The sequence below is a fragment of the Tyto alba genome, unplaced genomic scaffold (assembly GCF_018691265.1).
Source record: "Tyto alba isolate M040663 unplaced genomic scaffold, T.alba_DEE_v4.0 Super-Scaffold_14, whole genome shotgun sequence".
Classification (NCBI taxonomy): Eukaryota; Metazoa; Chordata; class Aves; order Strigiformes; family Tytonidae; genus Tyto; species Tyto alba.
Window position 1 is genome coordinate 8,695,525 of NW_024881276.1, and position 16,715 is coordinate 8,712,239.

A 16,715-nucleotide genomic window follows, 5' to 3' on the forward strand; every position below is an offset into this window, starting at 1 on the left:
CAGAGTCAACAGGAATACTTCTTGGTGCGCAAGCAGCGTACTTACTGTGCTTTTTCCTCATGAAAAAATGTAATTGCTATTGCTGTTGCAAAAAAAAAAAAAATCCACAAGCCCTTTTAAAAAGAAGTAGCTCAGGTTAGGAGGAGGGAAAAAAGCTGCACATGCTGTAATGGTGACCGAATAGGCAGGGCAGGGTAAAGAAGCTTGCAGTTTAATCTGTGGGATTACAGACTGGCGCGTCTGCCTCTGGCCCCGGCTCCTATCAGATATCCTATAGACGGAGGATGCAGTCACATGATTGTTACTGCTTCCTCCCGTGACATCACTGCTTCTGCAGCCGCACCACCCAAGGAAGGATGCTATTAAAATCTTTGGGACCGGGCTAAATGATGTTGCATTGCAGGTAAGCGACATAATTCTTCGCCAGATTGATTTGCCAGTAGCTGTCGCGGTGCCGCCCCAGAGCCCCGGCTCTGTCGGGCAGAGTCCCTGCTGGAGATGAAAGGGGCACAGTTTCTCTGCAGGCAGAGGGTTTGCAGGTGCAGGGGCTGCCCGCTGGCTCTGCGCTGATCGCCCGGCTGACATCTCCAGTGGAAATGCTGCCAGACGGAGCTTTAAAGCTGAAGAAGGCCCTTTGTCCCTGCCTTCTGCTGTGGCTCCTTCGGGTGTCTGCTGAATCCTGTATTTACGTGAGCAGCCATCATCATCTAGTCGTGCAGAGGAGAGCAGCAATGCTGTTCTGATCGCATTCCCTGATTTGCTTTTTTTTTTTTTTTTTTTTTTTTTTTTTCCCCCTTGGACGCCTAAAGGAAGTTGTTGTACAGATAGAAGTGTCTAAGTTTATAAAGGAATGAGGATTAACTTGCTTAGGGGGGTTAGTAGATGTATTTGGGGAAAGAGGCTTTTCCTTTCTTATTAATTTTTGCTGACGTGGTTTGAAAGTACCTAGTCCAGCAGGTTTCCTGCATAATTTGCTGTAATGTAAGGTAGGTTTTGCTTGTCATCCAACATAGGCATGAAAAATTCTTTTCCAGAAGGAGCGTACGAGATGATAAGCAGATTTTTATTTCTTACACAAAATGCCAATCACCAAAAGGCTGGAAAATCCATGCTAAACTGCTTTTTTGGACTGCTGGTATTTATATAAGCAAAGTCCAGAGTCTGTTTTCTTTTCCTGGCGTGGGTTTTTAATTATGCACTCTATACAAATATATGAAGACATGTATTTGTAGAGGAAAAAATGGTGAATCTTCTGTGGTGGTTGTTTTCTGTATTGCTTTTAAAATATATTTTAGGGCTTTTTAAAAATCTTTTACTACCTTTTAAGGTTAGTCTATTACAAATGTTAGAATGCAAAAAGCTAAGTTAATTTTTGAGTTTATACTAGTCAGAAAAATAAAATATACCTTTTTTTTTTTTTTGCAATTTTAAGACTTCTGATAAATAATCCTGTGCCTTTGCCACAGAACAGAGGATGACTCAGCTGCAGCTTCATCAGGCAGAGAGTCAAGTGACTTTTCACTCCTAGTCTGCATGAAGTTTTCTGAGTCCTGAAAATCCCATTCATTGTTCAAATAATTTTTTTCCCACTATTAGGAAAATCTTGAAAATTCGGCAGGCCTAGGTTCTCTGTGTGCTCACCCATACACTTGTGGGAGAGATTTTGGATCTCCTGTGCTGAAGGAGGTTGTACATCCTAGTAAGGATGAATTCTGCTTTCCAGTGATCAGGTATGCAGTAGTGTCAAGATCAGGAAATAAGGGGGGGGAAAAGGAAGTATAAAATGAATTACCGAAATGAAATAAGAAAGGACAACAGTTCTTCAAAACTGAAAAGGAAAATAAATTTCAATTTTATTTTTTCCCAACAGAATCTTTTTTTTTTTTTTCTCCAAGACTGAGCCTCAAAAGCAATAGAAATACAAACCTGTTGCTGTACGAGGTGGTAGGGAGGCTGGCACCCTGACGGCACCTGCTCTGGGTTTGTTCTCCTCACCCCCTCTGAAGCACCGTTTTTAGAAGCACCTGTGGGTTCCGGATCATATTTGAATGCCCTGTGGAAATACATACAGGGAGGCGGTTCTCCTGCTCTCATGATTTGAGTCAGGCATCTTGTGCAACGAAAGACCGGGTGCCAGGCTTAAACGTGTGCTGGGGCAACTCGGAAATTAAGGAATTAAGGCCTTTAAGTGTTATTTAGTATAAAACGTGACCCTGGAAAGATCCCTGGCAGGAGGGCTCTCTGCCCCGCAGCACTGGGGGGCCGTGTGGCTGCACACGCGCTCGGCCCCTTCGCGCGTCGGGGCCTGCCTTGGGAAGGTAGTGCCTCTTCAAAGGTAGTGCCTGGTGGCTTTTAAACGAGGACTGGAGGAGGAGAAGGGGAGGGTGTTGGAGGGCAGCATTTGCTCTGGGGTTGGGTCCTTCCCATCTGCCTGGAGCGAACCGGCTCCCCGGAGCTCTGTAACCATCCCCCCCTCCTCCGGTCTGGGAGCTGCTTCATTGTGAAGCTGTTGGTTGTTGGGCTGGAGGGGAAAGTGAGGGGGATCGTGACTGTAGCCCGGTGCTTGTGCAAGGGGAGGGGGGAAGCCACCCCCCCCCCCCCGCCTCACCCACGGTTCAGGGCCATCCCGTGTGTGGCGGGGGTCAGCGCTGCGACACGCGGGCGTCCCTCGGCTCTGAGCTGCTCAGAGCTCGGCGTGGTGCCCGGGGGTACCAGTCCTTTCCCGGTTTGCTTGTGCCATCAGGCTGCAGCTTACGGGGTGCCCCAGGGATCTGTGTTTGTGCGCGTGTGCGTTGATTTTTCCATTTAGTGAAATGGGATCAGGTTGTAGAGTAGGAGTCTAACTTCTTTGTGTGTGTGTGTGTACACCCCAGATACTGGCTTTTCTCAGATTACTTCATCTCTAGTGCAGCAGAACCAAAAAAATCACACACAATCGTTAATGCCAAAAGAGAAACTCTGGCTGGGTTACAGTAGGCTGCTATTCCTAAAACACCTTTAACATGTTGCTCTCAAACATCACCCCAAGGAAAAGGTTCCCCCGTCTTGGATGTGGGGGAGCTTCCTCTCGGCGGTATGAAGTAACTTGTCTGTAACTGCGCAGCCCATTGGCGTCAAATGCAGCAGTAAAAACCAGTGCCCTGCGAACAGGAAAACATTACCCTCCATCTGTGTGAAAATGACTCACTGCCTCCACTCAGCTCATGAGAAGTGACATGGTAGAACAGATTAATGGCTTTTCTACTGCAGGTTTATCAGCTTTATTTCAAGCTGAAGGCTTAAAAATGTTTTCAACGAGAGATGTGTTTAATGCCATTGAACACCCCATTTAAGGGGAGAGCTTTTTAGGAGTAACTGTATGCCAGGGCATTTCCCTTCTGACAGTGCAAATCTGTTTTCTGTGAATCTATTTGCCTTTTTTCCAGTCCAATAACTCCTTTTATTCCACCCCTTAACCCTATCATTTTCTGAGTGAGGAGACAAAGAGCAACACTGGAAACCCAAACCTGGTTCTGCAAAACTTGGTCGTGAGTGGCATGAGGAGGAAAATGGTACAGCACTCCTGGCCCCTCAGCCCTGGCTTGGCGCTCTGTGGCCATAAAAACAGCTGCTCCAGGAGAGAAATTCCCCCTCTTTTTTGTGAGGAAGAGGACTAGAAGGAAATCAAGACTAGAAACTACATGCTGCTACACTATTAGCCTGATACCCAGTCTGTCCTGTCTTCTGAAGTTTAGTTTCTCACCCCAGATACTGAAGGTTTTCTGAATTTTATCTAATCAAGTTTCTGACTATGACCCAGCAGCGTGCACTCACAGCACAGAAAGCCAACAATATCCTGGGCTGCATCAAGAGAAGTGCGGCCAGAGGGCAAGAGGGGGAGAATCACCTCCCTACTCTGCTCTTGTGAGACCCCACCTGCAGTGCTGTGTCCAGGTGTGGGGCCCCCAGCATAAGAAGGACATGGATCTGCTCGAGTGGGTCCAGAGGAGGACCATGAAGATGACGAGGGGGCTGGAGCCCCTCCCTTCTGAGGACAGGTTGAGAGCTGGGGCTGTTCAGCCCGGAGAAGAGAAGGTTCCAGGGAGACCTTATAGCGGCCTGCCAGTACTTAAAGGGGGCCTGCAGGGAAGGTGGGGAGGGACTCTGGATCAGGGGGTGTAGTGGTAGGATGAGGGATAACAGCTTTAAACTGAAAGAGGGTAGGTTTAGATTAGATCTAAGGAAGAAGTTATTTGCTGTGCGGGGGGGTGAGGTGCTGGCCCAGGGTGCCCAGAGCAGCTGTGGGTGCCCCCTCCCTGGAAGGGTTCAAGGCCAGGTTGGACGGGGCTGGGAGCACCCTGGGCTGGGGGAAGGGGGCCCTGCCCGGGGCAGGGGGGGTTGGAACTAGATGACCTTTAGGGTCCCTTCCAACCCAACCCATTCTGTGATTCTGTGAAATCTTGCTTCCTTTAACAAACAAGCGTGTGTGGGGTTGATGCCAGCCCATGGGGCTCATCTTCCCAAACTGATGGGCTGTTCACAGAGGGGCATACTTTAATAGAGATGTTTCAGCTCAGTTTGAAAAATGCAGATGGATGTTCCAGAGCCTGCAATATTTCCCTCCTGCTTTTTCCACGGCCCCAACGTCTACCCTAACAACTAAATTTATTGGAGAGACCTTTAAGACTTGCTGGGAACAGACATGAGCGTTTAGCATTTTTTATACAGAGCAGATTTTGAGTTATGTGAGTGCAAAAATTCCACTTGGAGCTCATGGGGAAAGAGCTGGGATTCTTTTTCCCCTTCCCTTTCTGACATAACTCAGCAGCTGAACTGATTTTACTCAGACTTTCCAAGAAAACTCGAACAGAGACCAAACACCTGATATTTCATACTGAAAGGAATTGGTTTCTAAAGGGAGAGTTGTCCTGGTAAGGAGCGGGGAGCAGGATACTGGGGTGAGGTTCACCCCTTGGAGGAAGAGAAGCATGGCAACCCGGGAGGAGAAAAGGAGAAGAGGGGGTCAGGGTGTTGCTGAAGGGTCAGGAAGCCCAGAGGGTTGGTTATCAGCTCCCGGGTGTGCTGGTGGGGCCCATGCACCCCTGTGCCTCCCTTTGCCTGTGCTCCCTGCCAGCCCTGTTATCTCCTCTGTGCTCGTCCCATGAGCACGTGTGGTGGATGAGGAGGGGCAGTCAGAGGCTGTGGTTTGGTCTGGAGGAGCCTTTTGTGCCTCAATTTTCCACCATTTATCCCAAATGTTCCCTCTCGCCTTCCCCTTCTCTCCCAGGCCCTCTCCTCTGTGATCTGGTGCCCTGTGTTTTTTGAGCTCTTCTGTGGCTGCATAATTTTTTCCATAGAGGTTACTCAGGGTAAAGCTGCACATCAAAGATGTGACTGTATTTAGCTTGCCCACACTATGATAGCAGGAAACTCCTTAATATGTGGTGGTGGGGCCGTACAGTAAAATGCTCCAATATTTTACAGTAACGTTTCCCATACTGCATCCTGCCTGCGCTTGTGCGGTGGGAGGCTGAGGGTTTGCGGTGCTTTTCACTCATATACAGGGGCTGCTCAATTAGTCCTTGAATTGGAGGAAAGGCATTTGGCAACTTTAATATCCAGTCTTCCCTCTGTATTTTCTCAATTTAACTATCCTCCGCTTTTTATGTGCCATATTACGTTTCCAAAAAAGGCCTGTAACTGGGTTCAGCGTTTTCTTATTTTTCCAGGAGTCTGAACCTTGCTCTGATCCAAGGCCATTTTAACTTTTTTTTTTTTTTTTTTTTTTTTTAAGCATCGTTAAGACAGAAGGCCAATAAATCAATTGGCTTGTTCAGTCTGAGGCTTCTAAGGTTAATAATCTTAAATTGCCCATGGATATTTTTTCAACCTGCAGCAAACCGCCCTTTTAACTTGCCAGTGATTCAGCCTGCTTGCTTTTGCTGAAGACAGCTTCCTCATAAAATCACCACCCAACAGCATCTTACTTGTTGTTTAGAAGATCATTTCATAACCATTTACCTGCCAAGATAGAACCATATATCTTGCAGGGTGCAATGCCGCACTGCCATTTCTAGATCATCTCTTATGTGCTGTGTGGTGGAAAGGGAATTCATCCACCCTCTCCTTGGCCTTCCCGGATCCAGGCTAAACAGGCTTTGCTCTCCGACCCCTCCCCGAAAGGCATACATCATCTCCCTGTACTCCTCATTCATGTCTTTCAAGGTCACCCTATTAATAATCTTGCTGACTTCCTGAGCTAGGAGGCCCATTTTCTCTGGCCGGGGGCTACTGAAGACGTGTGGTGTAACCGTGCTCAGCTCTAGGCACTTTCTCCCTCATCCTCATCCTCTTATGGCTCTTTCTGAACGCTGACTCCAGCTCGCTCTGCGGGCAGCACTGACCGCCCGGGTGGAGAGTGCTCTGTGTCCACCTCTGTGACTAGGTGTAAATCCCTTGGGACTGGGGGCGGATGGGTGCTGGCAGAGCCCCCAGCTCTCACAACGAGGGGCCTTTGCTCGACAGGCCATGTTGGGCAGCTAATGGCCACGAGGCTGGGTCACCATGCTTGGCTGTTTTGAGAATATGGTACGACATGGTCCTTGCAAGTATTAAGGGCGTAGAGAGTGGCAAATCAGCTGTCAGCATGAAGGGGTCTTGCGATGATTGCCAGTTAGTAAACCAGTAAGATTTCATTGTTCGTTATTGGCTCCTATGCAAAATAAATCACAGGGATTTTCACAGCCCCCATGCTCCTTAGTTTGTGCAGCACCTGCTGTCATGAGCCAGCTCATCTGGCCAACCATTCAGATCAGTGGCACGCTCAGCTCTGAGGGAGTCACGATTGAAATGACCATGAATCATTTCAAAAGCATTGTGTCTGGAGTAGCATCTCCCCTGTTTTATCACTGTACGTGTATTGGTACCAGAGCATAGAAAAGCCCTGAGACGTGCTGTTTTCTGCTTTTGTGTGTCAGCTAACTTGTGCCACATTTGGAAGAGATGGAACAGATAATGCTTTGGATGCCCCGGAAAAGTCAGTCCAAACAAATATGAATCAAGGAACACGCAACTGGCCTTTAGGCTTCTGCTTTCTTTTCCCAGTCTCTCTCCAGGTTCATCCCTTCCTTATGCTACAGCAGAAGAGTCACTGAAGAGAGGTATGCTTTGCTGCCTGCATACTGTTCTGTTTCACATAGCAACCCCACCACTACCAGCTTCAAGAAAAACAGCTTACAGAGGAAAGCGTGTAGGTGAATGTTCATTTGAAGTGTTGAAGTAATTCAGTAACTGTGATCTGTTGAAAGTAACTTGAAACTTGCTGGAATTGCATTAAAAAAATATACTGCCTGCGTCAGTGCAATGTGTCCAATTAAAACAGAAAACAGGATGAAGAGAACGTAGCATGGAACGAGCATGTCTAGTAGCAATAGGCCAGGGCCAAGACTTTTCCTTTGATGGCTGTTCAGCTAGTTGTTTCCCATCGGTATACATTTCAGTTTCTTTGAACCATGGGATGTTTTGGTCTGTGCTTGCCATGTCAAACACATTTCAAATCTGATCAGTCAGTCAACATAATACCTAGAATGTCAGTTCACCAATGGAGCTCTTCTAGCTGTGGCTTTTAGATTTGCACGTACTGTAACAGTGCTATAAAGCTGAGAGGTTGTCAGCATTTCCATTATAAATGTAATTTATCACTCTGATATAATACTTAGCTGCAACCTGCAGTGTATCATATAGCTGGTCCCAATCACATGATGAGTTTACTCACTGTGCGACCTGCAGAAAAACATGACTTTAAATATAATAATACTACTACCTTTTGCGTCTTCAAAAAATAACAGAAAGTGAGTAAATGTAACAGAAGAGACTTCAGCCCATGCAGTACCTGCTGTGCTTGCTGGTGTGTCCCAGCCTGCCGGGCCAGCTCACCGTGTCCGAACCCTGGCTTCTGTAGGTTGTTTGCACTAATCTCTGCTTTCTTTTACATAGGAGGCTTCAGGGATCACTTAAAATGTATCTGCATTCCTACAGTCATCAAGCCTCATGGGCTAATCTTTGGGCTTGCTCTTTTGAACCTTACCTCCAGCTGCTCTCATGCAGCACCTCCGAAGTTTGCAGGGCAACCTCTCTTTCTTTCTGGCTTCAGAATATTGTGCACCAAGCACAGCTAGCTGGGTGATCGGGGACTGAACATCAGGTTGACCTGGCCCACAGTGTCTGGAAGATATCTAGGATTATGTGGCAGCCAGGAGAGCCTCTATCAAGAAGGGCAATTAGTAGTGACCTCTCTGGATTTGTGAATTGATCCCTGCCAGGACTTTGCTCCATGTGTAGCAGCATGGGTCTAAATCCAGGTAAATCTGCTAACCAGAACCCTCTGAATTCAGGAGATACGTAGTTCAGTCAGATTTCTTTGTTTCCTCATTTAGTTTTTAGCAAGAACCTGTCTACAATTATTAAAGCAGTGTTGACAAAAATGTTCAGTTGTAGATCTACTAAGCTAGTCAGTAAAAATGAGAGCTCACTGTTTAGAGCTGAAGAAAGCACTCTGCCGCTCTGCAGGGAATACAGTGGCAGACGTAATTCAAAGTCGATAAAGGCAAAGCAATTGGGAAAATGTCCTTAAGAGACCACAGAACAGTGGGCTCCAAACTGGCTGCTGCCTCTCATGGAGAACAGCCTGGAGTTATAGCAGCCTGCTTGGTGAAAATATTGGATGTCAGCACTAGGAAGAGCTAGTGGAATGCCAGGAATTATTAGGAAAAGAATAGGGGACTAAACGTTTGCCCTTGCATAAATTATGTTGCATCAGCATCTGGAAAAGTAGTGGAAAGGACAGCAAGGACATCTAAGACACGTAACAACAAAGAGACAAAATACGTATGTCAGTTACTTGGCAAGATTTAACACCTTTCAGTGTAGATAAGCTCTGTTAGAGTATCCAAGTCTCTTCGATGCTGAGGTGTTAGGATTGGCTATGAGTTGCATTTGTTACTAATTCTGCATGTAATGATATTGCAATGTTTTCTTTTGAATTGGTAGTGTTGGACTCATTTGATGAAATGTGGATGTCTACCTCTGACATCTCGTTGTAACTAGTAAACAGAAATTAGCACTTCTGCAAAACAATCTGTCTCATTCTAATGTAAACACCCAGAATACATCAGATAAATTGCACCTGAATAGAGTTTACTTCCTCTCATCAGCTATGAAAGGAGTCTAGATTTTAGCATCCAGAGTCTAGCGCAAATTTCTAATGCTAAATTAGACAACTCACACCATGAATGCTCGTACTTTTGCCATCATCTGAGTGGATTGCTGCAGTATAATTGGTGTTTGTATGAGATTAATTTGTCCTTAGCTTATGTGTATTAAATTAAAATATTTATAACTGAGTTATTTGCGTAAGGCTCCAGTTCTGCTGGCAGACCTGGAAGCATCTCTGCAAGCATCTCTAAGAGGACAAGTTAGCTTGTCCTGAAATAAACTTTGGAGATAATTTCAGATGCTGAATTAAGATGAGATAAATAAATGCAAAATAAAGAGAAAGTGATACTTATGTTGCTTAGTGCTAGTTCGATCTGATATCACATCTCTGCTTTTAAAAGAGTAGTCCCTGAAGTGAACTTTAAGGCTGATAATCATCCGGCTAGCTGCAATTTTCAGGTATTAATACGCTATCTAGAGTTCAAAGTTTGGTTGTTTTCTTAGTCTTCCATGTCCCTGTGGTCTCTAGCATATTTTTCTCTCCCTGGATGTGTTATGTAGCACGTATTTTTGGGGTAGAGTCAGGGTGAGCTTGTAATTATCCTACATATTTGTGGTCTGGCCTAGTATTAACCATCACAATACTGTCATGTGCTGGGCATTGACAACATACTTAAAAAGCTATTTTTTATGTGATATAACTAGCATGTTGGGTAGTTTTCTTGTAGTATTAAGGAAAACTTGCCAACACTTTCAGCTCACGAGTTCCCTCCCAGAAGTTTGTTTATGTATCAGAGGGTCTGCCTCACGCAGGCAGGCAGTCTGAACTGCATGTTCCTTACAGGTCCTTCTTCATTGTGTGGGAAGAATAGGGTGAAGTAAACGATCTGCAAAATATCACAGCGTTGCAAAATAATAGCGTGGTCTAATCCTTTTACCTTATTACAGCTTCCCATTCCAGTCCTCGGTCACGCCTTACAAGACACTGAACTCAAGGTCCACTTGCAACTTCAGGTCCCTGGTGTCAGACACAGCATCCCACCTTCAGTCTCTCATTTCCCTTGGCACGTGTAGGAGCATGCTCTCATCTGTCTGGCGAAGTATTGCTCTTCTCAGTTGTCACTCCTCTTACCTGCTGCTTTTTAAATTGCCTCAATCCTGCAGCAGCTTGTTTGTGCTCAGCAGTGCCGTGTGGGACACCTGCCCTGCATTTGGTTTCCTTCCCCAGGCTGTGGCTGCCTTGCTTGATTCTCTTTCAGACAGACATGCCCCGGTGCTTGGAGATTGCTTGATTTCCACACTTAAAAGGGCTTCTATAGCTTTATAATGGTGACCTGCTGGTTGCCTGTAAGATAATGCTTTTCTCAGCTGCTTGTGCTGAGCACATTGTTCATGTCGTCCAAAAAGTTCTACATGGTGGAGTGCAAAGAGCAGACACTGACAAAGCCAAGTATTCATGCTTGTTACATCCCTAAAGTCCCCACCAGGGAAAAAAAAATAAAAGGAGAGGATTCAAATAAAAGAGTTGAAAATAGAGAGAGGGGGAAAAAAAAGGCAGTAAATAAAGGGGGCTGATCAGAGCAGCAGGGTGTATGGACAGTTGATTAAAAGCTTATCTGCCACATCTTTGCCTGTTCTAGTTACAGACTAGGGTAACTTCCTCACAGATTCAAAGATCCAAATTCTTTCCTCATGAAATCCCCATTGATGTACCTGATGGAGGAAAGGGGGTAGCAGTTGTTAGTACCACGTTAGCCTCCTCGGTGATCTGCAAAAGTTGTCTTCTGTCTGTCAAGGAGCTGCCAGCTCTGCAGGGTCTGTAAAAACCCTCAAGTCTGTATCTGTCCTCAATTTTTCTTACGTGTTTTCACATGCTTTTTTTCTTGTAACCCCCTGTTAGCTGTTTTTTGTCTAAGATTGACATTTCATATTACAAACCCTAGGTACTCTCTGGAAGACGCCATCTCCCTGGCACCTATTTTAGTATGGATGGGATTAATTACTCCATAGAGCAACAGTTTGCTAAGTGGTGTAGAAGCAGATGGCCGATGCCTCCAGCTACCTGGCCCAGGACCCTCCTGCCCGGCTGCTGGAGCCCAGCCCGCGGACCCGGGGCCTCTGCCCACGCTGGGGACACGGCTGCCGCTTTCCCAGGTGCAGGTTCAACCCGTAGCAAAGCTGAGTGTGTATCTCAGAGGCACACGCGCAGTTAATAGCTCTTCAATAAGTGTGAGTGATGAGGTTTGTTTCTTCTCACGGTCTCCGCATTTGCTTTGTCAGGCCTGTGCCTCTGTTTTTTGTTTCCGGTTTCCCCTCTTTTTCCCACAGTTCCCCAACTGACAAGGTCCCCGATCAGACAACCTCACTGGAATAGACATTCGCGCACTCTCACGTGCCCTCATCAGTGAGTGTGACTGACCAGGTTTGGTTCCCATCACCACCTCCCTTATAATTTGCATCAGGTTTGTGTCCCTCTATGTTCTTGTTCATGGCTTTCTCCTTTTCTTATTATCCCTTGTTCCATTGAAAAAGGCCCGTGGCCACACACCTTTAAAGGAGCAGGCGCTGCCCTGCCACACACCCTTACACCATCTTGCTCTGTCTCTGGAGGCAGCCTAGGTGGTTCTTACAGCCCAGGCACCAAATTTTTGATGGATGAATTAAGTTGGATGACTCCAACCCTGTGTGCCTAAACTACTTCATCTAATAGATTCTCATGCTACTAAATGCTCCCCTCATCGGGAATGATGTCAGTCATTTCTGGAGCTTGTCATATAAGTGACTACTCTGGGACCTGACCTTTAGAGGAGGTAACAGTCATTTTCGCACCTAACCAGATGTTGCTGAGCTCTCTGTGGGAAAGAGGTATGGTGGTTATGAGTTAACTTCATGCTTTGCTGATGTGAATTTCATGAACAAGGCATAGTTTCCAGGGCTTCAGAGCAATGGCCATGGATGTTTCTCTGCTTTCGTATCTGTAATCTGTAAACCCAGAGAACATGACCCCAAAAACTTCTGGGCTGAAAATGTCCACTGTGTGCCATACTCTAGAGTGTATATTATTTCACAGCCTACTTTGATCTCCTTTTTAACTATCAAATACATCTGGTAACTGCTTGTTATAGATTGGGAGTAAGTATCTTTACGTTTCCTCTTGTGCTCTAGCAGGACATGTGGTGGCTGTTTCTCCCCCTGCTTTCTTAAAAGCAAATTTGAAAGGTTTGCATATGGGAAAGAAGGTAACCATTCAGGTTCTCCCAAGAATAGTCTTACTCCTAGCCCTTCAGAAGCAAAGTTGAAGAAGATACCACATTTCCAGATCTGATGCAGGACGGATGTATTGTGATCTCAAGATTTGCCTTCTGAGCAGGGATGGAAAGCAGATCAAAGCGGGGAGCTTTGAGCATGCAGAACTAGACAACACTGCAGTGTTATGACTAATGGTGCCATGTAAGATCTGCAGTTCATGATGAATGGTAAATTGTAGTGCATTCTCACTTGTTTTCTGAGCTGGTGATCTTGTCTACTTGATGATCTCACTGTAGGCAAGGAACTTCTTCTGACATGTGATCGGGATGTATCATTGCAGAAGTCCAGAAACATCCTGGGTTCTGGGGCTCTTTTTCCAGGAAAGCTGCTGTTTCTGCACTTGGACACGGTGCTTTTTGTGTGTGCTTTTTAGGGCTTGCTAAGTTGTTGAAGTAGTCTTCAGCAAAATACTTTTTCTAGTGGCAATGCATAGATTTCAGTAAGTGCCCACCAGGACTGCTGACTCATGCTCTCTGGACTTTGTGGTTTTTGGATATTCTGGAAAACTTGATTCTGAAATGTCTGGCACAGCTGCGTGAATTTGTTGACTTACTTGTTTTTCCTCTACATACAGACCCTAGTATGGTCAATGCAGGAGACATGAATGGTTCTGGCAACCTGATGGATTTTCTGGATGAGCCTTTCCCTGACGTTGGGACTTATGAAGATTTCCACACCATTGACTGGCTGCGGGAGAAATCTCGTGACACTGACCGCCACAGAAAGGTAAGGGTGTCCAGCTTCGATGAATTGCAGTCCCTGAGTTACAGCCATCCTGGGGGTGAGAAAACAAGCAGTCTTCCAAAGTTATAGGTTCCTACCATGCTGTGTGACTCGAGGAGTACTTCTAAAAATATGGATGTGGTATGTCCTGAGTTTGTAAATATAAAAGAGCTTCCAGCAACTTAATCAGCAGAGCACCTCTAAAAAATGATTGGGTCTGAGGGGAGTAGAGAGTAGAGAAATTGTATGCACCTTATAGCAGGTTAAATATTTTTTGGTTTAAACATTATACACTGAAACTTTGTCAGCCTGAGTCAGCAACGTATCTATATTTATGTTTAATTTCAGATAACAAGCAAAAGTAAAGAATCCATATGGGAGTTCATCAAGAGTTTGCTGGATGCCTGGTCAGGATGGGTTGTAATGCTTCTCATAGGACTGCTGGCAGGTACGTGTGTGTTAGCATTACAGCTATGCCCAGAACCATCTCATCCAAGTTTGCTGCAGTGCCATCTGCTTCTCTTTTTACTTCATTGTCTCTCCACTGATGTTTCAAGCTAAAAAGACAGCTATGCATCCAGGCAGTTATAATGCTTAATAAAAATACTCACTTGCAAAGTCTCCTGCTGAGTACTGACCTAGAAAATATGTTGTTCACCAGTAGAGGGATTCTTCTATTGCTTTTGGAAATATACATCTGAGCGCTTTACACTCAATGGGCTACTTTGACTTTCTGAATCTTTGATTCACCGAAGTCAATTTTATTGATAGGAATTTTATTTCTTGTCTTCATTTACATTAATTTTGCAAGTAGATATTATGATGTGGGGAAAATGTTAGTTATGGAGACTCAAAGGGGAGCTTTGTAAATTGCTATATCCACTGGGTTATCTTCCTTATATATGTGTGAAGGGAAAATACAGTTTCAGACTCAATTTCAGATCTGCTTCCAAGCCAGCCAGACATTACATATTTAACAGCCTGCTCAAATTCAGATGGCAAATTCATTAATTTCCTGAGTTGCTCCTGTCTTCTGCTCAGTTTAACACATCTTCCAACTTGGAAAACTGCACTTCTCTTATGAGTTGGAACAGCTGCCATTTCTTATGCTTTTTCAGTGATGTCAGGGTGCTCTTGTGTCACGCTGCTTGGTGAAAGCATGATGTAAACTTTCGTAGTTTCCAAGTGGTGTGAATTTCCTGCTTACCAACTGTCAAGTTAATATATGTATTACAGTTGCTCAGGAGCCTCAGAAGTAATAGGGAAGTTCCTGAGAAAACATTGCTGAAGTGACATTTTGTCAAATTATGTTATTTTGTAGAGATACATTTATTTCCACAAATGCTTTGATGGGAAGCTGAGATGGGCAGAGAATCTTATAGACTGGGTACTACCAGGGCTGCCAAGCCCTGCCTGAAGGCCAGGGTTCGTCTCATCTGGGATGGAGAACTCTGCCTGCATATAAAGTTAGAGCAAGCCCTTGAGGGCTCTAATGACCTCCCACAAGCTGGTCACTAATCCCCTCACTCATACAGGGAATGTGGTATACACCCACACACTCCCATTTCAGTAAAAATACCCCAGAAGATTTGTTTCAGTTCCAGTTTGCAATAAAACCTCATTCTGAAATCCTCAAGGTTGTTGAAAGCCAGAGTTGCTGACCCCTGATAAGCTCTAATGCTAGTACGTCCAGTTTGGGAACGGAGGGCAAAGGTAAGATGCAGCTGAGATGTGTGAGCTTTTGCAGCCTTTTAAATAATAGGGGTGCAGAGCAACACGTTTAACCTCAGAGAGTCAAATCAAATTAGACTGTTTTTAAATAGGGGCAAGGACATGCGAATCACCTCGAGAACAAAAATTACCTGCATGCTTCTGATCTGGGATGAGCCCTGCAGACTTTTTCTGTCTGCTGTTGAAGTGACACGTGCTCTATGCCTCCAGCATTTCTGGGACAGGGCAAAGAAAGAGAGCCACCCTCTCAGCCTCAGCGAGGGGTTAACACCCCTTTGATGAATGCGGGGATTAGTGATGAGTGGATGAAGCTTCTTAATCAATTTTTGGGAGGGAGGAGGTGAGGTAGATGGTGCAGTCAATACACTTCATGTCGTTTCCCTATCCACTTGAAATGTTGCCTCCTCAGAGAAGCCAACCTGCCATGGGGGCACCTGCGTGATCACACTGGGTTGTATGGACCAGCTTGGCTCCTCCATGGTCCCTCTTTCCCCGCTGAACAGGCAGCAGCTACCGCGGCTCCAAGGGGAGCAGCCTGCCTCAGACACACGGACACCGGGTGGGCTGTTGGGCAGCTGGGCCCAGGCGTTGCCAGGGCCAAGGAGAGGAGCTGGTGAGGAGTGTGAGAGCAGTGGGAAAGCAGCAGCACCCAGGGTGTGAGGGTCTTGCAGAGCACCCTGCCCCTGTGAGTGGGCACACGTAAATCGCCCTGAGCAGAGCCCCTCGCTGTTGCCACAGTCCAACGCGTAACACCCATGAATGCTGTTTGGTATGGAGATCAGATGAAAACTGCTCACAAAATGCTCCAGACAAAGATACTGAGTACTACATTGGCCTGTCTCAGTCGTAAAGTTTGCACAATTTCTAGAGAAATACAAAGCAATATATGGGGAAATGACCCTAAAAATTTTCGGTGGAAGTGCCAAATTTTTAGGCACTAATTTTTAAGGAATTCTGAGTTTTTACTTTGCCCATCCTGCCTGCAAACTAGTGATCATCCCTCAACATAATCATTACTAACCAACTAAAGGTATATGCTATCTATAGAAGATCAGCAAAAATGTCCATGTTTTCTAAAGCTATGTGACAAAAGGTACTATTGTACTAATACTGAAATGCTCCAGTACTGGAACTGGATGTGCAGAAATCTCCTTTGTAATTCAGTGCCATGCCACCTGGGTTGATGCAGTTTTCTGGCACAGGTGCATTGTTTTCAAAGTAAATTTTTATCATTCTCATTAGGACTTTGTAAAGGATGAGTCATCATCAACTAAAGGAAATGGAGATAGGTAAAAGGCTAGTATCTAAAATGAGGTTCAGCATTGCCTGGCTTTGGAATGCTTCATTATTTTTCATTCCAGGCAGGAGGTTACATAGAAAAGGGAACAAGTTCAGTTCAGGAGAAGTAGGGAAGTAAACTTATGCTATATTGCATAAGTGCAGTGACATGTCTAGGCAGCTGTGATGAGCACCAGAAATTAGAGGCTTGACTTTCCAAGATGCTGAACACTCTGCAGCTTCCATTAGTTTAATTTTAAGTTGCAGAGATTCAGAACTTGGAAAAATTCTAGCCCTGGTTACTTGGCTTGTGAAGCATTAACTATTGCACTGTTATTTGGAAAGATTTTCTTAGCTGTAAAGCATATAAAATTTTCCTCTTTATGTGGACCCCAAGGCATTTAGCAAAAGGGATTTTTTTTCCTAGAGACAAATTTTCTTAGAGGCACCGTGGTGCATGTGAACTTGTTGTATTAGAGAGC

General features: G+C 45.3%; 1 protein-coding gene across 1 annotated transcript in view; it reads left to right on the forward strand.

The window, feature by feature from the left end:
• The first annotated feature begins 249 nt into the window (after positions 1-249).
• The window catches only part of CLCN4 (chloride voltage-gated channel 4), a 42,557-nt gene continuing 26,091 nt past the window's right edge, over positions 250-16,715 (forward strand). Inside the window, exons 1-3 of the mRNA XM_032986935.2 lie at positions 250-403; positions 13,076-13,227; positions 13,573-13,672. Coding sequence (XP_032842826.1) covers positions 13,084-13,227; positions 13,573-13,672 — 244 coding nt within the window. The 5' untranslated portion in view covers positions 250-403; positions 13,076-13,083. The remainder of the gene's footprint in view (positions 404-13,075; positions 13,228-13,572; positions 13,673-16,715) is intronic.